General features: G+C 41.2%; 1 protein-coding gene across 1 annotated transcript in view; it reads right to left on the bottom strand.

The window, feature by feature from the left end:
- Nucleotides 1-25,940, bottom strand: part of EFCAB2 (EF-hand calcium binding domain 2) — a 32,716-nt gene extending 6,776 nt beyond the window's left edge. Inside the window, exons 1-4 of the mRNA XM_034060767.1 lie at nucleotides 25,794-25,940; nucleotides 25,564-25,720; nucleotides 6,086-6,170; nucleotides 1,466-1,538 (exon numbers count right to left, since the gene is read on the bottom strand). Coding sequence (XP_033916658.1) covers nucleotides 1,466-1,538; nucleotides 6,086-6,170; nucleotides 25,564-25,720; nucleotides 25,794-25,940 — 462 coding nt within the window. The remainder of the gene's footprint in view (nucleotides 1-1,465; nucleotides 1,539-6,085; nucleotides 6,171-25,563; nucleotides 25,721-25,793) is intronic.
- Between the last annotated feature and the right edge of the window lie 305 nt (nucleotides 25,941-26,245).

The following is a 26,245-nucleotide window of genomic DNA, read 5'->3' as shown; positions in this document are numbered from 1 at the left end:
TCATTGCTGTATTGTATTGCATTGCACCTTCTTATGCATTACTTGTTATGCAGTAACGTTGAAGAAGAAGAAAATGAAAAACAAAAGGAAGTCCAACCTCTCTGGGAAGGGGGAAAGAAGGTCTTGAACAACTGTCCTGGTTTCCCTGGACTAGGTAGAGGTGGTCAAAGCATCCCCCTCCTTTTCTCAATTCTGAATCTCGAGTCACTTGCACCGTTCATTTGCTGCAAACAAAAATCCCTCTGGGCCACTAAAAATATCAATCTTAAGCACCATAATTTCTCTTTCCATTTTGTCTTGTTGTCAGTAGAAGCTGGGACAATCTGGTACTGAGAGTACAGAGCCAGAGCAGACAGACTGCAGTATCACGTTAAAAGTTCTTTCTCCTCTGATGGTTCTTTGCATTTCCTCATCTAAAGCAGCTGCATCATTTTCACAAGACTTAGCATAAGATTTCTCACACTAAATTCTGATCTACAAGAGACCAGACAAGCCTACCAAAGAGAGACTGCTACTGCAAGCATCCAAATTTTTGTTGGTGACACAAAGAAAAAGGAGATCAATTCCCAGTATCCTGACCTATACATGAAAAAGAGAAAAATCCTTCCCCCACCTCTCAGCCCGAGCATCTTCCATTCCCTAAGGCAGCATATCAGTTTGCAAAAAGAATGTGAAGTCTTTTTCCCATTTCTTTGTCTCATTTGTTCACCATACCCTGCCACAGCCCTAGCAGACCATCCTTCCTATTACAAGCATAAGGTAGGGAAACAAAAATTATTGTAGGAAAACCTGTGGAGAGATGTGATTGAAGTTCCTTGCCCCTGTGGTTCACTGGGAGAATGGGAGGACCACTAACAAGGTTTTGTATCTGAATTCTGACTTACAGGCTTAAGTAATCAAGTAAGAAAAAATTACTTACAACTGAGAAAGCTCAAGAATGGGAAAGACCTCATGAAGGGCAGAAAACTGAAATACAAGACAGCAATAACAGGACCCAGTGAAAGAAATATGGTCTTCCCTCGCTGCATTTTTGGAATTTGGTGTTTTGTGGAGGTTTTTTAGTCTATAGAACACCTGCTCAAGAACTCATTTTATTATTTAATCATCCAGTGTGTGTCCACAGCATGTCCAAAAGAGTAAGACGGTTAGAGTTGAATATACTAATCCACCTGAGTTTTTTTTCATCAGCCAAAACCAATTTTTCCTCCATTTTCTACAAATGCCCTTTCACTATGGCACAGTGCCACAGTGACCTTCCATGTCAAAGGCTCCTCATTTTAACCAATGAATGTTGTTACCTTATCAGCCTGAAGGCTTGCTTCAGGGCAACCTGACTGTCTGAGCCACTTCTATGACACTTCCAGCCTCTGGGAGAAGAGCTTAGGTTTCCCACACAGCCAGGCAGAAGGGACAGACTCCTGCAAGTCTAAGATTGAAAAAATATACAACATATCTGAACATTTACCTTTGCAAGCAGTTCATTCAGTTCTGCTTCAGTTGGGAAGCAACCTAGTGTCCTGACAATTACACCAATATCCCTGAAATAAAGAGAGAACATCTTTGTCTGTAAATCTGCAACACAAGAGTGTCTGGAGAATCCAGATACCAATTCAGAGTTTGCGTATAGGGGTGTGCAAGTAAAAGCACTCAAGCACGCACAAGCATACCTATGTAGATGATGTCTCAATAAGCGGTGTCTATTTTTACAGACATTAAATATTCTGGAGATTTTTGGAAGTGTGTAATTGTTCTTGTGACTTTCCCCTAAAATTCCTCTTTACCAATGTGTTGCACTGTACTGTGTGCAGGTTACTTTTCAGCTGCTGTCCCCTAACTGTTAAGCTTAATTTCAGTAAGTCTGCATTTATGCAGTTAATAAAGTGCTTTGAAACCTACTGAGATGGAAGGTAACAAATAAAATATATGTTTACATTAAATGCTATAAAGATACAAATTCTAACTGCAGTAAAGAACAATTACAAGAGGTCAGGAAGGAGGCAGCCCTGCTATGCCCCTGCTGTGCTCTGAAAGAGTCAAACACACCAGCCCAGTGGTTTGTCACCACTCTGTTTATGCTGCAAATTATATTCATAGCTTGCATTTGCTGCTGAACCTGGTGCAGTTGTTCTGAGGCTCTGAATAAAATCCTGACCAAACTGGCAATGCCTCAAAAAAATTTACCAACATCACAGACTAGAAACAAAAAAGCTGTAAAAAAAGAGTACTAATGAGACTTAGGGTATGATTGAAAACAAAATAATGGAAGTATCAATATTGCTTGTGATTTTCAGACCAATTCTACAACACAGAAGTGCAAGCACATTTGAATAAGTATCCACAGTGGTGGTGGTTTCCATGATTCAAACCTCTGTAGTTTCTTCATCTTCACCAGCACATTGGTGGAAAAAATAGACTGCCTATTAAAAAATGGTAGGTACAAGAAGCAATGACCTTTGTAAAGTCATCTTATAATGGTAAGGTCTTAAATGTGGCACACCAAACACACATGAAATTATATGGGTCAGTCTTTGGCCTCCTCAGACAGATCACAAGGAGCTCCTATTCTGACTGAAGGCATTGAGAATCATAGAATTATAGAATAGTTAGGGTTGCAAAGGACCTTAAGATTATCTAGTTCCAACCCCCCTGCCATGGAAGCATTGTAGAAGCACTACAATATACTACAGAGAGGAAAAGACCAGCTTCAGCAACCTAGTTACAAGGCAAAACCCAATCCCACACATAGAGTTATTATGAAATTAAACCATCTACTCAAAATTGACTCAGTGAAACCTTGCCCCTGTGGATGTGAATGAGAGTTGGGCCATTGGCTTCAATGAGATCAGACAGTCCTTATCCATGCACCCTGTTTCTAGTCTGGATATTATATATTTGATGCCCTCACTCCTGTACTTCCTTATCTTTTCTAGCTAAAATATACCTGTAAATATTCTCTGACACCCCCAGAGAAACACCCAACACAAATCATGCCTCCTTCCTGTCCCACACTGTTTCTGCTCTTACAGACTGATAGAGATGGGAAGGCTGCTATCACCCTCCTTCCTCACCTCATACTCAGCAATGGGACTTGGTAATTCTCTGTAATGGGACTTAGCCATGGGACTAAGGTAAGCCAGGTCCTAGAAGAGTTTGCAAAATGTGGCATTGCTTTCTGCTGTTTCTGGCAGTCTGTGTATGTGCCATCATCTGAGGATATTGTTTGAGGTGTCTGGTAAAAATGTCACATTTGGTAATCACACACAGTTTAAAGGACCCAGCTAGGAAACTGTATTTTCCTCCCAGCCACTTCCTCTTACTTAGTTGAGCAGCTGCAGTTTCTGCTGTGCAGTTTCTAGCACACAAAAAATATGGTCAAAATGAGTTTGTGCTCATACCAGTTTCATAACAAGGATGTAATGCAACTTTGGGTCATGGTTTTCACCCTCTGTATAACACTTCCAATGACAAGATTTGAAAAGCCCTTGACTCAGGGTGTGCTGTAAGCAGCACAAAACAGCACTGTCTTTCTCATGCTTAATTTCTTAATAACTTGTATTTGCATCAGGAATCATGCAATACTGATGGTGGCCTGTCAAGCCAGCGTAATTTTCCATATTTTTCACGGGTATCTGATATTTCAGGCAATAATATTCGTTTATCTGCAATTCTGTTATGAATTGTGCTCTACTGCCACCTTCTGATACAAGATAACCAGCCATTAATAATCCCATTATTGTGATTCAGCCCTGCAATATGAACCTGGGAATAATCAGATAATAAATTGTTCATTGTCAGTAACTGTACTATGATAAAAAATAATGTGAAACTGTGCATTTACTATGTTAAATAGACTTCTGTATGGACCCTCTCACATGTTAGGACCTACTGCCTGAATAAATACATTTTTTTTAAGTCTGCTTGTATCATTTCATTGTTGTCACATTTTCACAAGCTCTATATCCATTATATAATAGATTGAGACTTGTAGCAAATTTCACTGCTATTTAGTCAGGACTGCAGATGTAAATGACAAATAAGCAATGGGTACATCATGGTGTGGTGAGGGCAAGGTGCTCCCCAGGGCAGGGAGGTGTCATTGTCAGGGGCTCCCATGCAGGTAGAAGGCCCAGGAAGGCCACCACGGCCTGTCACACTGCTCAGCTAGGAGTAGGGCAGCCGGGGGATGCCAGGGCAGCTCCAGCCCTGGGCATCAGGCACCTCCCTGGGGACTGGCCAAGAGATTTGAGTGAGCACCCTTCTCCAAGATCCCTAAGGGTGACGGAACAGCAATGGTACCCAGTGTGGAGATGCACCCTGAAATTCTCCCTATCTACTATAACTGAAAAATCATTTCACTTCTATGAAGTACCAATAATTTCTTGAATTTAGGGGCACTAGTAAGCGTGCATTGTTAAAACCATCACAGAAATATTTTGTACCTCTCTCACCTGCTTTATAATGTAGAAAAGGTGTTTGGAACATTTAAAGATGTTTTCCAGTTTGGCTTTGTGAGGAATGTCTAATGATAATTCCATCAATTCTCACACTCCTTTGTAGTGATAATATTCAATAACTGATTCATAATTAAAAGCTCTGGTGATATTCTTGTGAAAATTGTAATTTGAAATATAAAAAATTACTTCAGTAAACAACAGTTTATAACAACTTCAGACCCTGCTCAGTGAGGCATAAACAAGCGGTTTATGTATTTTGCAACAAAAGCTGCATTGCTATGTGTGTGGATGTTTACATTAAAATGACATTAAAGTAGTACTGTCAAATATTCAAACTTTTAAAATACCAGAACTAAGATTATTTAGGAATTTTAAAATTTTACTTCTTTTAGTTCTTGGAGCCAGTAAGACCCTGATCAGTCTAACAGTCCATGGTTTTATCTTCCACTGAATTTTTCTTACATCCCCATACAGATATTTTGTATGTATTTCCATAACACTGCATGCTAAAGGCATAATGTATGCAGTTCTCCCTCTTGACTCCCAACTGTACATCCCATTCCCTCAGTTCTAGTCATCCCATTTCAAAAAGGAGAAAGCCGAACAAGAAGGAGCACACAAAAAAAAAATAAATGGACAGAGCTATGGAGCAGCATCTCCTAAGAGATTAAACACATCCAGGCTCTTCAGCCTTAAACTACTGTGATGGGGGACACATGTACAGGCATGAAATCATTAATGGCGTTGAGAAGATTAATAGAGAATAATTGTTTGCTATTTATCATAAAAATTCAGGCACCATTCAAATACTGTGGCAGATGTACAAAAAAACCCAACAAGAAATGCTGCATGTTTGCTCAATTCCTTATATTCCTTCCAAAAGTAACTACTAGCTCAGATAAGGGTATTGAGCTAAATGGACTTTTGGTACAATCAAGTACAATCATCTTCATAGAATCCTACAATGGTTTGGATTGGAAGGGACTTTAAAGATCATCCAGTTCCAACCCCCTGCCATAAACAGGGACACCTTCCACTAGATCAGGTTGCTCCAAGGCCCATCCAACCTGGCCTTGAACACTGCCAGGGATGGAGCAGCCACAGCTTCTCTGGGCAACCTGTGCCAGTGTCTCACCACCCACACAATAAAGATTTTTTTCCTATTATCTAATGTAAATCTACCCTCTTTCAGTTTAAAGGCATTACTCCTTGTCCAATCCCTACTGGCCCTTGTAAAAATCCTTTTTCAGCTTTCTTGTAGGAGCCTTCTTGCAGCTTTAGGTTATTGGAAGGCTGTTGTAAGATCTCCCCAGATACTTCATATTTAATAGAATTAATATAATCAGGGCAGAGATTTGCTATTAATAATTGTAGACTTAGACTTCTGGTCTAGCTGCAGTTTTCTCTTGCCTCTTTACTCCACCAGTCCCTGAATCCCTCTCTCATGACAGTTTCAATCTTCAACACTGAACAATGCAAAATATCTATTAAACAAGCAAAGATATAGTTGCCCAATCAGGGCTAAAAGGAGTATTTCAGTTACATTTTCTGGTAAAGCAGATGCAGTTCTCAGGAGTTATTTATCTCTGTACTAGATCCTATAACATTTCTGTGTGAAGATATTTACAAACCTGGCATACACAGAATTACTGCCTTCATTGTCAAATGCCTCAAAAACTTCCATAATCTTTTTCTCAATTTCAGCTACTGCACCATCTGCAAAAAGAAACATAAGAAAAAGAAAAGAAAGTTTCACTGAGCTGTTGCAACTGATTTATTTCCAATTAGGGAACTGTGAAAGCAGAAGCACTAAAATTGATACAGGGACAGACAGGAAAGGTATTTCAAAAGACCAGATGTTATTCTGAAAACAAAACAAAACACCACTCTAAATGCAAAATCTGTCAATTGTATTAGTAATATATTAGTAATATGGCCTTGCTATGGCTCTACAGCTGCATCTATCCTGGTGGTAATGCTGTGCCTCAGCTGCATGATCACCAAGCTGTCCAGGGGTGGACCCTGCCCAGAGCATGTCACAGCTTCTTCTGAACCATGAGCCCTTCCTGGTCGCTGTGATGCCAGTGGAAGAAGCAAGGCAAACTTGGGTCAAGGCTTGCCCTGAGATGGACTGAGTCACTTCATCCAGGTCCCTGCATCCAAGGAAACATAAGTGCCCTCATGTCTACTAAACCATAATGTATAACAAGCTGAGAACCACAAAAAGATGGATATGTGCACAGTGAATAAAGGTCATGGTAAATAATTTATTGTAACAGTTTGAAAAGGAAGACAATCTCAGTGAAGGGGAAGAAGTAATTTGCTGCATTTGCTTTTTATACCTCAAAGAATGGGGCAAGAAGAACCACAGGTTATCACAGTTATATCTTGTCTAAAGCCAGAAATTGCATTCTTGGGTAAGGGAAGTACCAGGAAACAATTCTGAAGAGAGGGAGAGGTCCAGCTAAAAAACCAAGGAAGCCAGGGTAAATCAAGAATGAACTGGTCAACCCATTTATTAATGTTTGATACCAAAAGACAGAATATAGAAAGTAAAGTGATATGGAGCTGACCTTTTGGTTCCTGTGGCTAAATACAGCACCAAATTCTGGTTGGTAAACCAACTCCCAGGAGACATAATTTTGTGAGTTAGCCCCTAAGTCTCCACAGAGATGCCACAGGGAAAAACTGAGCAACAGCCAGAACATGAGGCTCATATCAAGTACGTTTGGTTTTGCATTTTCACACTTCTGTATTTTCAACATAATAATTAAAACATAGCTCTCCTCTACTAGACAATTTATTTTCTTCTTAGGCTTATGTGGTGCTAAATGTTGCTGAGCAGCTCTGTTGAGCAGCAGCACTAAACCACTGGATCTTGTTCCCACAGGCATAACAAATTCATACCTCGTTTTCTACAATCACAGTAGTTTGGCAATCCCAGGGGCTGCAGCATGCAATCATTGTTTCCATTTGCTCTCTTGTCCTTGTATCAGAAATGTCTGTTTTCTGGCAAAAGATATCAGAACTGAACATAGCTAAATGATACTTTGGCTTTGTAATCTCCCTGTCTTGATCTCAGCCCATGAGCTTTTTCATTGTATTTTTTTCCCCATGGGCTGTTGAGGAGAGCAGGGAGTGATTGGGTAGGTGCCTAACAGGTGACCGAGGTCAACCCATCACAGACTGCAATTACTTCAATATAGTAGTGGATTCATCCAGACATAAGGAAGCCTCATATAAAAGGGAGATGCATCCCCTTAAAAAGGTACAGGTGCCTGCTATTTTCCATCTGTGTTTGAACTTTGTATTGAACTCCTCCAGAGGAAATATATAGAGAAGAGAGCTAGGAATATATGCTGTATTACTCCCTCTGACTTTATTTCCCTTATGGAAGCATAGGCAGGTACATGTATGATGGATTGGAGACTGGAGCTTACTGAGGAAGAAGCATTCAGTTCCCAGATATACAAGCTGTATTCTTTTCATAGCTTGACAACTATGCCTAACTTTCATGTGCCTAAGCAGTAAAATCCACATTTAATTCCATTCCAGAAAACACAGTTAAATCTCAGTGGACCTGATTCCTTGCAGTAAGAAACCCTAAAGACTCTCAAACTACTAAATTTTATGTGATTTTCTTCGGTGACTTCAGAGAGTCTTGGATCCAGTCTCCAATGTAGACTGTTGGAGTTTAGCTCTTGAGATCGGGCACTTCAGTTGTACACTGTCTTGCAATAGAGAAATGCTGCATATTCTTGGCTTGATGGTAAGCCTTCTATAGAAATAAGAATTAACCAAGGGGAGGCAGAGAGAGATTTCCAGTACTGGAACTATGTAGCCATCCAGCCCTTTCAATCTTTGCTTTATGTGAAGAAAGTATACATTAATCTTACCTGTGTCAAGAGGGCTGTCAAAGAAAGGTCCTGAAATGAAATTAAACTGAAGTTTAATCTAAGTACTAGATAATCTATATTTCTTCCAAGAACTGAGACGAAGTTATGATTAAGAGCCATATCCACCAAAGAAAACATAATATACTGTAGTCCTCTCAAAGACTCCCTGTGAGATGAGTAACAGGAGATGAGCTATTGCCTAAATCTCTCATCCTTGCTCCGTGAATGAAAGCCAAAGATGTTCGATGCAGTTCAGGATAGCAAAGCTAGTTACCTGAAGACTTCTATGATTCCCTCTAAACTTCTCTTCAGGAGGGAGAAAAAGATGGATTCCAGCACTAGAGTAAGTAATGGATAAAGGTTTAAAATTACACCTTCAAGAAGGGCATCAAGAGATCAGACATGCAGTTAACTCAGCAGACGAGATGCTCTAATGTACTAAAATCTTTTGATACAAGGAAACTCATTCCATGGGTAGATCAACTAGTTTCATGTTGCCCCATGGAGCAATGTTTTAGCGGTTTTCAGGACAGAAATATCTGCACTCTGATTGAATAAAAGATTTCACTCACTTATTCTACTAAGTAGATAATATATAATATCAAAGATAAAATTATCTGATTAATTCTAATGGATTGAATAAATAATTTATTTAAAATATTAATTTAATAAATTAAATCATAATTTTAAACTATCATGCCAAAAAAAAAGATGCCAATACATACAACTACTTATTCCCTCAAGTGTGTCCTGTAGGGATGATACAGTTTTTCCATTTTTATGCTGCTAAAATGCTTCAGAAACTCGTCGGGTTTTTTTCTCATTTTCTCATTCTTGTTTATTTTCCTACCATATATGCAATAAGAAGACAGAATGTCTTAAAATCCATTCTTAAGGTACATTAACTGGAAAGTGTATTAAATATTACTTTTCCTTCCTGTAGTGTCCCTTGCTACTTTCACAGTTTGTTTAGCATGAATTAGAAAAAGCTCTAGACGCTGCAAATTAAGTAAGAGTGCCAGAGAGCTGGGACTCCCAAATTAATTCTGGTGGCTCTTTCAGATCGAATTGTTCTTCTTTAGCTTGTTCAGACAGCTCCCCAGCACTTTGAGGCCCATTTGAAGCCAGTCCTTAAGCAGCATACCTGCCTCAGTTGTGACATCTCTTCTTTAAAGACCACAGCTTCAGTCTTTTCAGGGAACAGGAGTAATTAAATAGATGTGGCTTTGCCACTCTTGAGGAATGAGCATTTTTTAAAGTGATTTCTAGTTGATATGATTTGCCAGATTGTATCATTTTTTTAACTGTAGGAGATAGCTTTTTTTTATTCCTCAGGGCCAGTAGCTCTGATGGTTCAGAAATACAATCTTTTACTGAAGTGAAATTATGTGCAGAAAAAAAGAGCTATCAAAGGAACAGGCAGGCCAACATTAAATAACCACCTAAAATGCTGAGGAGCAGCATCTGTCCTCTGCTCAGAGGAAAAAATTCAGTCCCAATACAGCCAGAAGAACCTATTTACACTGTGTGATACTCTTTTTGCACTATATAAAGAGTAAAATGAAGGGCCGGTTTGTAGAACTGCCAGTGGGCTTGATCAACACACCTGAAACATTAATCTTTATAAACATTAATAAATATTTTAATAAATACAGACAATTTTATATTTAAAATCCTATATGCATGTGGGCACCTTATTAATTATTCCATCCTCTCTTCATGGTACTATATTATGGTTACAAGTAGGTGTGAGGAAACCCCTGAGGTCTCTGGTGACAGGAATCCTCTGTCACTGGGGCTACCTTGCTGAACTGGTCAGTCTGAAAGGACAAGCAATGCAACTAGGTAACCCCAACTCAGTGACAGGCAGTTTGAGAGTAATGTATACGTTATTGTTTTAGTGTAATGCATATGTTGCTGTTTTGGTTTTATTTAAAAGTGTTGTTATCAGCAGCTCTGATGTAGATTTCCCCATCCACTAAGCAAGGCTATCAGCAGGAAATACAGAACTGTATGTGGCTATGTACTCCAGCACCATCTCTTCTCTTTCCCGCCAGCCATTACTTCAACCAAAAGTAGGAAGCAAACTTGGTGCCGTCAGTTGAAAAACTGGGAACAGGTTGCAAAGACTTAGATGAAAAAGAAGGAAGACTTTTAAGACGGGAGTGTACATGAGAGGGAACATGACTGTGCAGGTAGCCACATGAGAAAATGTGAGTATTAAAGCCCCCTGCAACCTCCACTCAGCTTCAGCAAACCTTCTGTTTCTGCTCACAGATCCAAGCTATGGTATTTAACCACCCTCGCCACATTGCTTCAACACTCTTTCGTAAAGCCCCTATGACCACCCTTTGCAAATCCTAGCTCTTCCCATCATCTCCAAAATCACAGTTAATATTCTCTGCCTTGCCATACAATGCCAATAAGGAGGGTGAGAAGTTGGTTGACCTATGGGGAATATCTGAGACAGACAGAAGTGGGGAAGGTACAAAAAAGTAAGTGTGAGGTGCCTGATTAAGAACTGAGCCTACTGCATAGTGAAAATATAATACCTTTATATTATATTTTATATGTTCAATTTCTATTGTATTTTTAATATTAAAAAAATGGTAAAATGTTTGGCCAACAAGCAGAAATAGGCAAACTGACTTCAGCCCTTACAGCTTTAATATGGAGTAAAAATCTTAAAAATGTGCCAAGATGCAGGAACAGTTCCCCATTACAAATGGAGACTGGTGCTACTCCTGAAGAACACCATGGTCCCTTTAATGATGATTCCCAATTTGTCTCTGATGTTTGTAGGCACTCTTTCATCTGACCTTGTCAAAAATCCTTCACAAAACCACTAATGGAAATAAGGGCATAAGAAGGGGGGGAGGGGGGCAGGAAATCTGACTGCAGTTCTAATAAGAAAGGTACAATGTATATTTGCTTAAATATGCAGAAAAAAATCCCATTAAGAGACTTCACAACTGCAACTCTGAGGAGGTTATCAATTAGCTGGAATGAGATCTAATCAGTTTTTTTATGTGTTAACTGGACATCAGCTGGGTTAAGATACTGAAAAGCAGTCACAGTACTGAGCACTATCAGCACAGGTTAAATTGTCAGCACTCTCAAATCAGTGCATTGGTTTTATCAAGACAGGGAGTTTCCAGAACAAAAAAGCAAAGCCAGTGTGGTGTCATAAGAGGAATGCCTGGTGATAGTATCAGATGGTATCCTGTGAAACTATTTCTTTTCCCTAACTCCAAAGGAAAGGATACAACACCCTAAATCATTCTGCCACAAGTGTTTGTGTTGCCTTCATCTTAACTGCAGGGAGCTTGACTGACTTAAAAAGAATTCAGAAACCTTGCCCTCCCCAAAGAATTTAACTAATTTTATTTTAAGAAAATTACTGAAGAAAAGAAATACAGGGGGAAAACAGTCCTGAGGCCGTTTGAATCTGACTTATTGGCAAGACCTTTTTGCTCTGTAGAAGAAAAGGCATACATTAGGTTTTTTTTCTAGTGACCTTCTTAATTCCAGAGGAAGTTTAACGTACAGTCAGCCCAACATGATGAAACAGTAATTGCATGCTGTGCCCTAAAAATATTGAGGCAAGAGAATGGTTTTCTTCTCTGCTATGTACCTCCTACAGCATGTATGATATTAATATATTGGAAACCACAAAAGAAAGGAATAAAATTATTAAGATGTAAGCTTGCAGAATATGCAATGTTGTTTCTTTGTGTTTGTGATACATAATGAAAATGCTCATTGAAAAGTCTCTATTCTGGAGAGGCAAACAGGCAAAATTTGAAGAAAACCAAGATGTTTATAAAGAAATTTGGTTCCTCAAAAGAAGAGATAAACTCATTCCTGAACTGCAAACTGAAGTTGACACAAAGTATTGATGGCACCAGTGGGAAATATATCACCTGAGTTTAGCCATTTGGATCAAATGATGAGATAAAAGATGAATTTTGGTATAGGCCAGTTCCCAAGAAATGAGGAGGCTAAGGCCTTCACTGACAGTGGTACCTACTCAAATTTGCAGATCCAAGCTATGGATAATGCTTTCTCTCCTGAATGAGAAGTTTCCCATGTTACCACAGATGATACTTAGGTTATCTGACTTGTAGTCTGCTTCATGTAAAAGAATACCAAAACATAATTGGTTCCTGCAGAGGTCACTTTCAAGCATTCTCCAAGAAGAAAAATGAAGTCTCAAGAACAGCAAGACCTTTGTTCTTCCATGTTTTTCAGCATTGTTGGGAGCCAGCTGTACCATTGCTCCCTATTGTTTATGTTTGTCGCAGCACACAGCATGTGGAAATTCGATAAAAAAGCAGACTACATCATCAGTGTTAATTGACAAAACCAGAACCCAACACTTATCATCATGTATACGAGCAACCTTGGCCTAAGAACATATCATCCTATTGTCATATCTCTTCTCCTAATGGTAGTATATGTGAGAGCTGAAAAATTGCCTGGTTGTTTCCATCACAGTAACTGCCTTATGGAAAACTAATAGAGAATAAAAATCAAGGGACTTTATTTAAAAACAGATACACAGAGTGGAGCTCTTAAGAGAGGAACAATCAGAACAATCTTTGCACATCCCCATGGCACGTGGTGCAAACAACCATGAGAACAAAACGACCAGCAGCAAATAGGGGTTTAGAAAAAACAGCTAATTAATTTTATGTCTGATAATAAAATACAGGCTGTCAGTTTGATGACAGCTGTGGAAAAGTTAACTGCAAAAGCTACTTTAAATTCTGACCCAAAAATACTAAACACAATCCTTTTTATCTTCTTTACATAAGACAATTGTAACATGGGCAAAATACATAATAAAGAGATGTAAAAAAGTAAGCACTACCTTGACTCCAGCTTTGGCTATAGAAATTAGATTATCTTATAGAATTATGCTAGTAATAAAAAATAAAGAGTTTAATTTAACCATAGAATTTAACCATAATGGAAATATTTTGGTTATTTCAGTTAGAAGTTGAGCTGGCTTCAGTGTGTGCTTGCAGCCCAGAAAGCCAACCGTATTCTGGGCTCCATCAAAAGGAGCATGACCAGCAGGTCGAAGGAGGTGATCCTGCCCCTCTACTCTGCTCTCGTGAGACCTCACCTGGAGTATTGTGTGCAGTTCTGGTGTCCTCAACATAAAAAGGACATGGAACTGTTGGAACAAGTCCAGAGAAGGGTCACGAGGATGATCAGGGGGATGAGCCATCTCCTGTGTGAAGACAGGCTGAGAAAGTTGGGGCTGTTCAGTCTGTAGAAGAGAAGGCTGCGTGGAGACCTCATAGCAGCCTTCCAGTATCTGAAGGGGTCCTATAAGGATGTTGGGGAGGAACCCTTCATTAGGGACTGTAGTGGTAGGACAAGGGGTAATGGGTTAAGTAAGGAGGAAGTTCTTTACTGTTAGGGTAGTGAGGCACTGGAATGGGTTGCCCAGGGAATGCTCCATCCCTGGCAGTGTTCAAGGCCAGGTTGGACAGAGCCTTGGGTGACATGGTTTAATGTGAGGTGTCCTTGCCCATGGCAGGGGGGTTGGAAATAGAAGATCTTAAGGTCCTTTCCAACCCTAACTATTCTATGATTCTATGATTCCATGATAAATGCATTAAAGACTTTCAAAAATAACAAAACAACTGTGCATTTCAACCTCAAAGTAGAAAAATGCAACTATAGACTAATATGCAAAATACATCCAGTTTGTGATAGCTGGTGGCAACTAATGGAGCTAGAAGTTGCCAGTAACTTTTGCTGATGAAATAAGATATTCTGGATATTGTCCTAGGTTTTGATTCTTCAGTAGGTGGCATTTTAAATGCCATGGCATTCTAATTTACCATAGATTCAGATATTTTGATTCATGTGGGAACCAAAACTAACAAAACTGATGGAGCAACTAAAAAACTAACTCAACTGTTGAGAAACAAAATGTAGAAACTACTGCTGCTTTGATAAACAGGCAAGATTGTAGTTGCTCATAAAAGTCTTAATCTAACTGACACTATAACAGGAACAAAACAGGCCACATCAAGCTAGGAAAGAAGTCATTAACAGTCAATGCCTTTCTTCACCTGGTATATCCAAAGGTGTTTAAATCCATCATTCACACTGTGTCCAAAACACAGTTCACATTAAAGTGTTACTAATTTGAAAGGGAATATCCACCATTCATAAAGTTCTTGTCCTCATTATCTCTCCCCAGAGGTGTTGGTGTCATGGTGAATCTTAGCTATTGCCCTCCCCTCTGGATCAAATATGATTCATCAATAGAAAAATAGGTTTCTTTCCCTCATGGGAAAAGACCATAAAGCCATATTAATGCTTTTACTTCTGGTGGCTCTTACAAGATGCCACTGTTTTGCCTGGTCTGTGCTGGGTGAACAGCCCCTACACTGGTCCACAGAGATCACTCTGCATCTTCAGCACTTGATAACTCATACCTATGTGCTCTGAGTCATAATGATACAACAGCTTGAACAGCTGCTATGTTAAACCTGCCTCCCACATCCTTACCAGGATCCTGTTTGCTTGCTCTGTCCAGAGCCTGCACTGTTTCTTAAAGCCAAGGGATGCAGATGGCAAAGTATGTCAACATGAAGCCCCAGTGGAACTACAGCCATTGCCTGGGCCTCCTGCAGATAATGTATTTGCCTGTGGGAATGGAGAAGGGCAAATTACGAGGGATACCCTTGCTACCTCTGCAAATTCCTTAACAGATACTTGCTGTAACACAGAATTGTCCATATGTTGAATGGGACCAATAAACCAATAGTTCCTGCGTAACTTCCTATACTAAGACCCTTACAGCCTCCCTGTTCCAAGGCTTCTGAAAAAAAAGCATTCATTTTCCTGGTTCCACACAGTTCTTTCTGGAGGTCCTCAGAATGGAGAATTGCAATTTGTTTCAAGGAAATAAAAGGCATAAGGACTTTACACACAAAACACAAGCCAAACTTACTCTAAACTTACTCAAACTATTTATAACCAAGCAGAACTTGCAAGTGAAGGGAAGAAGGGCAGGGTTAGCAGTGGCTGAGTGAGACTGGTTCCTAGGTGTCCTGCTAATGGCATACTGTGCTTCTTACAGTCTGTACAACTCCAGTGCTCCTCAGGGATGGACATGTGGCAGGTTTGCTCATGAGGAAGGTATATGGAAAACAGACTGCTAGTTTTGTGCCATTGAAGACAAAAATCATCAGCATGTGCTAAGGATGTGGTAAGGGATATGACTCTGCCCTTCCTACTACGTGCCTGAGCTCCTTACACAGCAATGAACACAGCCAGAGGTAGCTGACACCGCTCATCAACTCTGCTCACTTTCCCCTGAATCACCTCCAGCATAGCACCTACTTGCTCTGGTGAACCTCCCTTCCCAGCTTTGTGCTTTTGGCATCATAGTCTTCACTTCTCTTCATGTGCTGCATGTGATTAATCTCTCCCCTGCCCTACAGGCAAGAAAATCTTTCCTTCCTGCTGCTCAAATTGTTCCTGAGCAGCTTGTTGGTAAGGGCAAGTTCAGTCTGCACAATCCTAAGACATACTGGGGAAGGAAGCTACAGTCATATGGTTTGCTAGGCAAAAAATCCATTCCCTTGCAGGCATCTAGTCTGAGTGATTCCACACAGGTACATAACAATCCATGTCAGTGACAGTACTTTAAGTATCCCAGGAAAAGCTCAACAAAATATGCCTTGATGTTTTCACTGTACACTGTGCAGATATGCTACATCTGCACATATATCTATATATACTGGAGCACCAGTCTTTGCAATCATCAGCAGAGAAGCCTGAAATCCTGGGAAAGGACCAAGGAACACTACCTAGCTGTACTCAGCTAGAGTTCAAACCTGAAGCTCTGTCTGAGGTTTGATGGGTGCCCAATTTTTTCATTTTTTCATTTTTTCCGTTGGGGTGATGTGGAATGAGTCCTTTCTACCATCACTGCATAGAACAAATTGTGATTTGGTCTGTACAGGCCAAAGAGGAGAAATGGAGGTGCGGTGGCTGGCTGATTGGCATGACCATGCACCTGGTATGTAGCATGCATCATGTTCCAGGTCAAACGAATTACGATGAGACAGACTCTGGCAGGGATTCCTGACCCACCACAAGCTCAGGCAGTTACCCATAGCAGCACCTAGCTGAGATGGGCTAGTCCAGGCCTTGGAAATGAAAGTAAGCAGGCTGGGGCCAGGACCTGGCTACAGCACTAGATTCTCCTGCTGATGAAGTGTTATGGACCCAGAAGCATCCCCATTAAAAAAAATGTCAGAAAAGAAAACCACAAGTTGGACTAATTCAAGTTAAAACTGAAAGACATTCTGACACATTTTCTAGTGAGTAAGCCATGCTACAGCATTCCTGTAACATCTGCAAGGAAAATAGCTCAGCGGAGGCTGTCACCTACTGCCTTGTTGGTGGTACTAGGCAGAAGCCCTTCCATTAGGAAATGGCAGGTTAACTCCTCACATACGCAGCAGCACAGGCAAGTTTTCTGCTCTCTGTTCTGACCAGTCAGGATAACACTGTGCTGGAGGATTACTACATGTAGGCAGCAGGGAAGTGCACAAGCACATACTTGGCACTCAGTCCTTCTCCAGCTCCAACTTGCTGTTGTTCTGCTGCTGCTCTAAGGACTGCATGTAGCAATATCTGGCCACAGACCTGAGCTCCTCCTGCCATCTCCAACTGTCCCCCTGGCTGTTGGGGATACTGCAGCTAGCACTCAGTGACAAACACATTGCTATGTGACTTCATAGCTCTGTCTTGCACCTTTCCCTATAGCTACAGGTTACAGATTTTTATCGCCCCAAGTACAAAGTCTCTCTGAGCTCTGAAACAGTCAGTAGTGAGAGCTAATGCCTTGATCTGACCTTCTTAAGCGCCTTATTCTTTGGATCCTAACCCACTGTCACCCCTGTATTAAACAGTGCAGGGTCATGCTGTGAACAGTAACAAACTGCACATTGCCTCTATCCTCTGGAGAATACATAGCACTGGGGAACAGAAGGAATGTGTACGGGGTATGCCCCGTGTATGCCCAAACCTCAGATAAAAAGCAGGGATAATCTCTCAGAACTTGAAAGAATCTGGAGCCATTGTTATTCACAGCAGAAACACTTGGCAGGCCTCCCGAGCATCTTTTAAAATACAACAGCACCTAACCTGACCATCCATAGCAGTTTTCCTCTCCCCAGTTTTCACACAAGTCTGCCTGCCCACACTTTGTGCACTCCTTGCTGCAGAGTCCACGCAGAAAAGCCAATTTCTTTCCCCCCACCCTCATATTTGGTCATGTGTTGAAACTTCTTTTTTTTTTCTCAAACCTGTTTTGCCTTTTTGCACTTGGGGGGAAGGGTTGGGTGAGGCAGTCCTCAAGACTCTGGCATGCAGCAGTTACAGGACAGAAAAAGCTACTGAATCCTGGGTCATAACAATACACATTTTCATCTGATAAGTTGTCAAACCTTTTATGTCAAGAGTTGCTGTAACATTTTTAGAGCAACAATCACGTCACAGCATGAAATGTTCAACCATGGCTCTCAGGACTTGGCCCTGCCTGTCTTCCCAAGCAGTTTTCCATAGTCATGCTGCTTTAGTTCCACAGGCCTCACAACTGTTGTGTATTATTCATGCAATAAGGACTCTTGAGAATAAACATGTATCCAAATTGGACCTAACAGGTCTTCATAATAACTTAAATTTCAGCCAGCCAAGCACATCATCATTTTCCAGCTACACAAACGGTGGCTGAGTCTGACTTCACAAAAGCCTGGAGCTTCATGAGCCAAAGCAGCAAGTTCTGGATAGTATCACTCATCCTAATATTGTACACAGGTCCAGCTCTGACAGCAAAGCTCTCCTTCTTCTAGCTGGTGCCCACAGGCAAGATGCCAAATACTTGCCATTGCAAACAACCAACACTGAGGGCAGTGGAACACCATGTCTTGTCACATTAATTTGCAGAAGGATGGGGGGAAATCATTTCCTTCTGATATAAAGATCATCTCTTCTGAGCAGAGGATCTGGAGATATGCCTCCAGTCACCCAAAGAAAGCAAAGAAGTCCCATCCATCCACAGATCTGGGTTGCCTCCAGTATTCCTGTGATTCACCGATAATATGCAATTAATATCTTACACTTCTCTTGAAGAAAGTCATGATGTTTTCCTTCCTACAGTGAAATGACAGCACTTGACATTTGTTAACCTGTAAAAAAAAATTATGACACCTTTTTTAAAGTCAATATTGGCTGCATGCAGTCTCCCTTTTCGAAGGCAGAGGTAAGTTCAAGCATCAATCTCCATTAAGGACATTTTGCATATCCCTGAATTCCCAACTCTGGCAGTTGTACCAGTCAGCACTTCAGCTGCAGTTCAGAGCTGGCAAAAACAGTAATCTCCACTGTCGCAATTTGTTCCATATCTTTCATCTCAGACACACCTGGGATATAATGAAAGAGTTATGTTTAGCCCATACTTACATTCTCTTTCATCACTAACAGCAAACTGCCCTGCAAGGATATATAGCTCTACTGGTGATGCTGAGAGGAAGATGCTGCTGCAAAGGAAGAGCATACATAGGATGTGACACTGCAACAGAACACAACACATGCTGCTATGCTGTGTGGTCACAGAAGGCATTTATCTCTGTTTTTTCCTGGACTCTGCACAATACTGGCCCCATAAGCAGATGGCAGAGTCACAAAAGACAACTCTGACCCCACAGCCCTGACACATATGCACAGACCCAAGCTCCACCAAAATGCTGTAGTGCACAGGGTGCTGTGTGCTCCACAGCAGCAGCTCGCTGTCAGTGAGGTGGGATGGTCCCAAAGGGCACTGTATAACTTGTCACCAACAGTGTGCATGTACACCTGATTGTATGTGTGGCAGCACCTCACACCTCATAAACTAAATATGCCTGCTAGAGTGTCTGTGCACACTGATTGCTCAAGCGGTCAGGAACCAGGGACCAGAATCAAGTGGATATTAGCACTCTGAGAAGTAATTTATTTTGAACCTAAGCCACTATAAGGTTTAACTAGAGCACCACAGTAGTGCTACTAGAATATAGCAGTTTGTAAACCACCTTCTCTTGAACGAACTGTAACTGCCTACAGTGTAATGAGAGAATGAGGGGTTTTAACTACAACTTTTAATACATGCTGCTCATATCACAAGCCCTTCAATTTGCCTGACAGGGTCTCAAATGGGTTAAAAAAACCCAACAGTTTCTAGACTGGTTGCAATTTTATCTACAGTTGCCTGGCATGAGGACTTTGACCAAGCAATGGAAAAAGGTTACAGTGAAACAAAATGGCAAGGGATTACCAGGGTTTGCTGCAGCTGCTTGATTTTTAAGGAGCTGTCTTGAAAGTATCACTTACGGTGCTAAACAACTTTCTTTATATATCGTGAATGAATACTACCCTCCAATTTTCTTTCTGTTTGCCTAAGCATAATATTCTGAATCTGAGCAGCATTTCAGCTGACAAATTTAAGTAATTTACATTTATCATCAATGAGGAGTAAGACTTATTTATATAACTGTCTGAGGCAGGCTAAGCTAAAGGAGAAAACTGTCAAACAGGAATGAAAAAAAAAGGATACAAACTGTTCATAGGTAAATTTCAGAATTCATGTCCAATTTTCAACCTGATCATAGGCAGGAATGGTCTGATCATAGGCAGGAATGGTCCACGACCTCCTGTGACTTTACTCTAGCAACACAATAATCCTTACTGGTTTTAAGATGAAACTTGGTAAGCTTTTGAAAGCTATGGTTGTTAACACCTCAACCATACCTCCACGGCAGGAAGAGCAGTGGCAAGATTTGGCTGGGGCAGAGCAGTGGTGTGACCAGCACTTCTGGCTGCATTGCCACCTCCCACCTCGGGGATAAACCCTGAGCACATCTGACAACAGGCTCATGTCAGACCCCTGCTGCCTGAAAGACCATTTCCCTTCCCCAGCCTTTAGCCACCTTTCATTGCGATTAGCAGTGAGTATCTGCTCAGACAAAATAGAGGTACTCCTAAATTGTGAAAAGAACAAACTCAGCTCCTCAGATCTGAGAATAATTAGTATGTAGACATGGAAATTCTTAATAACACATTAACTATTGTTGAAAAGATAATTTGTGGGAGCTTGCAACCTCCCTCTCAGCACTGTGTATGTGCTGGTTGGCATTGTTTAAAAGACAAAAAAGTTTAAAGACTTTCTGCAAACCTGGCAGTTTTTTATTCAGTAAGCTAGAGTAAGAGCCAAACCCAAAAAAAATGTGCCATTTTGTGTACCATGGGAACAAGAAACCTATCAATCTGCAACTACCTATTCTACATCCATTTGAGATCAACTTTAACTGCAGGAGTATAGCCAAGAGGATCTGATATACAGCCTCTGTTTGTCCATGGGAGAGGGACGTAATTAATTTTTTGCTTCACTCTGAAATAAGTACAAATATTAAAACACACCTCTGATGTCAAGGTGCAAGGTAAACTGCTTTACAGTCTAATAAAAGCTATAAACTTTTCTCCTAGTGTAATTTCTCACAGCAGTGTCAACAAGATGATATAAAAATATACATAGTGTTCATCTGTAAATTCCACTGTGATAAAACTGATTTCCTAAGTGATTTCATATATTCAGTCTTTCTTCTAGAGATTAAATACTACTTGCTTGAGCCTTGTGAAAGCTACTTATTCTCAACAACCCATACAATTTTTTATTATTCCCCATAAATGAAACACTGCCACTTTTTGAATCAGAGATAAAGTGCCTGATGGACTACTTTAGCCTGAAAGTTTATTGTAAGTGTGACTATGTAACCCACAGCTTCCGTACCTTTCAAACATCAATGCTTATTCGCAAAACCCTCAACAATACATTTTTAAGTCCTCAATATAGCAAGACCCTTAAATGTACTCGTGCTTAAACGTCATGTGCATCATGTTATCCCGTTCAGTGGGATTCCCCAAAGTCATAAAGAGCTTAAGCACTTTCCCATGTCATATTTGAAACTCTCGTGTTAATTGTGCTCTGAGCAGAATTAATGGTTATGACAGCCTACAGTGCTTATGGCAGCTACTAGGCTCTCCAACCTTGGACATGCAACTTCACTAAAACAGAATGAGCAGTGGCAGCACATTTTCAATATCTCTACCGATACAGAATCCAGGCGGAGCCATGTGCCATGGAGAAGGAAGGTTTAGACCCTACATTCAGACGCAGCAGGGCACGTGAAGCAGGAGCAACTCTTCTTCTTTGCCAGAAGGTAAATGTAGAATGCAAAATGTAGCTAGTTCTTACTAAATGTAAGCTCCAAGTACATTTCTGATTTCACCAGCATGCAATGCAGGAAACTGGGGCAATTAGAGAGAGATACATATATCTGATTGAACAGTTACTGTATTTACATAAAGGACTAAACTTGGGGTGAAAACTCCCCCCTCCACTAGCAACCTCCATGTGACTGCTTTGTAAGTGGGGAAAAAGATCTGTGAAACCCAATTACATACTACAGCTGTAACTCAAACTACCAAGAACAACTACTAACCATTTACCAGAGAAAACCAGCATAGCAGAAAGGTTATTCTCCATGTCTGTAGGTCTTCACATCAGAATCTTTCTGGAAGACATCTGTTATCCAGAAATAGTTACTCGGTTCCATATGGCAATACATGGGTGAACCAGAGCTCAGACTATTTAATACTGAATCACAGAATCAGCTAGGTTGGAAAAGATCTTTAAGACCCTCAAGTCTAATCATTATCCCAGGACCACCACTAAACCATGCCACTAAAGGCCCCATCTACAAGGTTTTTGAACACTTCCAAGGATAGTGATTCCACCACTTTTCTGGACAGCCTATTCCAATGCCTAACCACCCTTTTGGTGAAGAAATTTTTCTCAATATCCAATTTAAACCTCCCTTGGTGCAGCTTGAGGTCATTACCTCTTGTCCTGTCAGTTGTTACTTGGGATAAGACTAACCCTCACCTCACTACAACCTCCTTTCAGGTAGTTGTAGAGAGTGATAAGGCCTGCCCCGAGTCTTCTCTTCTCCAGACTAAACAACCCCAGTTCCCTCAGCTGTTCCTCATAACACTTATTCTCCATACCCTTCAGCAGCTTCGCTGCCCTTTTCTGGAGCCAGTCCAGCAACTCATTATCTCTCTTATAACAACAGGCCCAGAAGTGAAAGCAGTATTCAAGGTGCCTCATCAGTGCCCGGCACAGGGAGATGATCACTTCCCTTGTCCTGCTGTCCACCCTGTTTCTGATAGATGCCAGGATATACATCCCTTTGGATTAAGATTCATGACTTATTAATCACATTTTAAATGTGCGCTCTCTTGCACAAAGAATATGGTCTTAGAAAAACTCTAATACTGATCAATTACATAATGATATAGGAACACTGAGTGTTCTTTCCTTTATGTACTTTCATGTGATTTCTTAAATCCCAGCTGGATAAAAATATGTCCTTGTCTTCTGTCTAGTTCTACTTTAGGCACTACCAGAATGACATTTTGCTTTCACGTTTTAGTAATATCAGTATTGAGATCAGAGGTATTAAAGCTTAGAAAATCTGACATGTTATGTCAAATTACAAAGACAGTATCTGAGAGCAAATGGAAGAACAGACAGACTGAATTAAGTAGCAGAAAAAGGGAAGGAATGATCGGAGGGAAGACAGCAAATATACAGAAGAGAAAGATTAAGCAAACATTCTAGTGTAATCAGATGGGTATGAAGAAAAAACATTAAACAATGTTGAAAGCACAAATTAGGGATACAAATTCATACATAAAATATGAAGCTAGAGATAGTATGGGCATGATCCCATTAACACTTATGCATATTACTTATATAAGATTTTATTCATAAGATTTGCATAAGTTAGGGGGTAATGCTCATGTGAGTAACATGATGTACAAGAGGATTTGGCCTTGTGTACATCATGTACATATGTAAAACATTTAAGCAGGCATTTTAACTCTGACGAAGACAATGATAGGACCTAAGGGAAACTCACCATGAAAGCTGGTGGAACTGAAATTCTACAAAGAACTGAGAGGAATATCCTAAAGACTAGTTATTTGACAATACAACTAATGTTATCATCCTGTTTGAAGCATAAGTAAAAGTTGCAGTTTGCATAGATGTGGAACACTTGTCTGAAAGAAAGAATGATCAATGTGTGAATCCAGAAGCAGGGAATCCCCTTTAACCCTCTAACCTCTACCTGCAAGAACCCTACTAGTAACTCTAAATGTGTGTAATGGCCTTAACTCTTATGGGATTACTTCTGCAGTTTAATGAGACACTGACTGTTGGTTTACCTCAGCCCTGTCTGTAATAATGAAACACCTTTATAGGGCAATAAGCAGCTGGTTTGCCTAATAACAGACTGGGATTCTTGTGAGTGGCAGAAGGTCAATCAGACACCTTGTCTGTTTGGTACAATTTATTGTACTCATTCTACAGGCAGGAAACAAAGCCCAGTGTCACTTTCCATAACGCATTAGGAAGCCTGGTAGGGCCAGGAATGGCATTTCTGGATCAAGGTCATTTAGGATAACAGCACAACTTTCCACTAGAAGATTATTTAAAAAAAACATGAAGTAATAAAAAAAAAAAACAACAACAACAAAAAACACCACCAAGAGAGTCTGCCTCCAGTAATACAGTAAACTTCTTACAAAGTATTCTCAATTTGAAACTACAAAAACAGCATTAAAAGCCATTAATCAAACAATCAACCCCCCATGACCTTCCTTTGCCAAGAGTTCCTGCCTGTGGATTGACAAAATGATGCAAAATCTCAGTATCTTACATATGGGTGCCCGAAATATATGGAGCCAGAATGTTCCAGTATGACTGTTATCCTGCCAGAATACTAGATTCCTTCTTCTCAGATGGTTCGGCAGACTTCTAGGCTGTTATTCTACCATTTCTATCTATCTCTGCCAGCACTGTGCCTCAGCTTCATTTGCAAAACTGGAAATATGCAAAAAATATCCCTCCACAAGACTAAACAAAAATTAAAAACAATATAAAAAGAATAATACTTTAGAACAGTCCTCACTGAAGCTACATCAGTCTTAGTTCTTCACTTCTGCAAGATGTGCTGCAAAAGGCAGCTAGAAATACTTCTACCAAAATCAAATTACTCATTTATCACCATCTACAGCAACTATTTATACAGGACTTTTCTATGGGATATATTGGGATTTTTCCCAAATAATACAAAACAATCCATTATTTAGAGTATTTCAAATACAATGTTCAAAATTTGCAAACTATTACAACACACACGAGTTTACTTATGGAAAGGACAGATTTTAGAAGTCACAATATTGTGAGTTTTACAGAAAGTATGTTTTTCTTGAAACGACACTTGAATATCCTTGCAAGAGAAACTACCTTTAGCCTGTAAAGTACAATTTCTCGCAACACTCCCTAAAGTAGAACACACTTGCCTCTAAAAATAAGCCATGGTGCTATCAGCAGCACAGATTACATTTTCCTGGCAGAGAGAGCCCGATGCATCCACAAATGACTGCAAGGGGTGACGACCAACTGGCTCCAGCAGCTGGTTCAGCTGTCACAGCTGCCCTGGAAGCCACCCTCCTGTGTGACAGTGTGGTCGGCCCCACCACCATCAACTCCAGGTGTTCACTGCATGGCAGTAGCACAGCCTTAAGGCTGGCAGCTCCCATGGCCATCTCCCGCGGGTGGCATTGGCCACGGGTGGCATTGCAGCAGGCGGCTGGTGGCGCCCCCTGTGCCAGGGAGTGCTGAGGAGAAACCCTTGGCTCTGAGCTGGGGGCAGGCCTGAGGTGGAGGCACCGGTGTGGACACCTTGAGAGGAATAGGGGGCGCAGGGGGTGTGTTTATGCGTGTGTGTAAATAGGTACATGTGCATGCATTCATATATATATATATATATATATATATATATATATATGACACATGCGCGCACACACGCAGGTATATGACTGTATCCGTCTTGCCCGTGTGCCATCCCTGGCACCAACCCCGGGCAGGGCAGACCGCGTCGGCTGCCGCCTCTCCCGCCGCCGGACGCAGGAGGACGTGGCGAGGCTGACCCCCCTCGGCCGGTGCCCGGCTCCCGTCGGCCTTCCCGTACACCCCGCCGGGCAGCAGGCCCCGGCCCCGGCCTTACCCTCGCCGTTCCCCTCCTTCTCCGCCATGGCAGCAGCCTCGCGCTGTCGCCATGGCGACACTGGCCTGACGGGGCCTCTGCTCCCGCCGGCTGTCCGCGGCCTGCTCACCGGGCCGGGCAGGGCTGAAAGCGCTTTCTTTGCGGCCTTCGCAGCCTGCTAAGGTCCGTAGCAAGGGGAGGGGGATGGAGGCAGACCGCTGGAGGCTCTGCGTGCAGGCTCAGTGCCGCACAGCACAGGGAGCCACGGTCACAGGCCCTCTCAAAATGTGGATCAAGCCCAAAATGCGGATGCCAGTGCGGAGGTCCAGGCTCGGTCTGCGCCCCCGGCACGGGGCCCCACACCACCTCACACTGGTGTTTCGGGCATCACTCCGCATTGTGCTGAAGAGATGGAAAAGGTGACTAAAACCCGCATCTATCCTATGAGGTGGGGGCCGTTGAATGAGCCCCTTAATCCTGACCCTTCACAGTAGCCCTCTTCTCTTAAAAATAGTTTTCCCAGCAATTGCTGAGATTTTCATGTATTTGAGCTTTAGGAAGTGAAAGAACATTTTATTCTAAATACCATCACGCCAAAACAGCTAAAATATTCTGTCTTAGCAATATTAAATAAAACTGTGCAGTTTAAATTTAGCTGTGTGTTTTAGCAGACACACTTGCCATGCCTGCTTCTTCTGACTCT

Source organism: Melopsittacus undulatus, chromosome 3 (genome assembly GCF_012275295.1).
Source record: "Melopsittacus undulatus isolate bMelUnd1 chromosome 3, bMelUnd1.mat.Z, whole genome shotgun sequence".
Lineage (NCBI taxonomy): Eukaryota > Metazoa > Chordata > Aves > Psittaciformes > Psittaculidae > Melopsittacus > Melopsittacus undulatus.
This window is presented reverse-complemented; position numbering and strand designations above follow the sequence as displayed.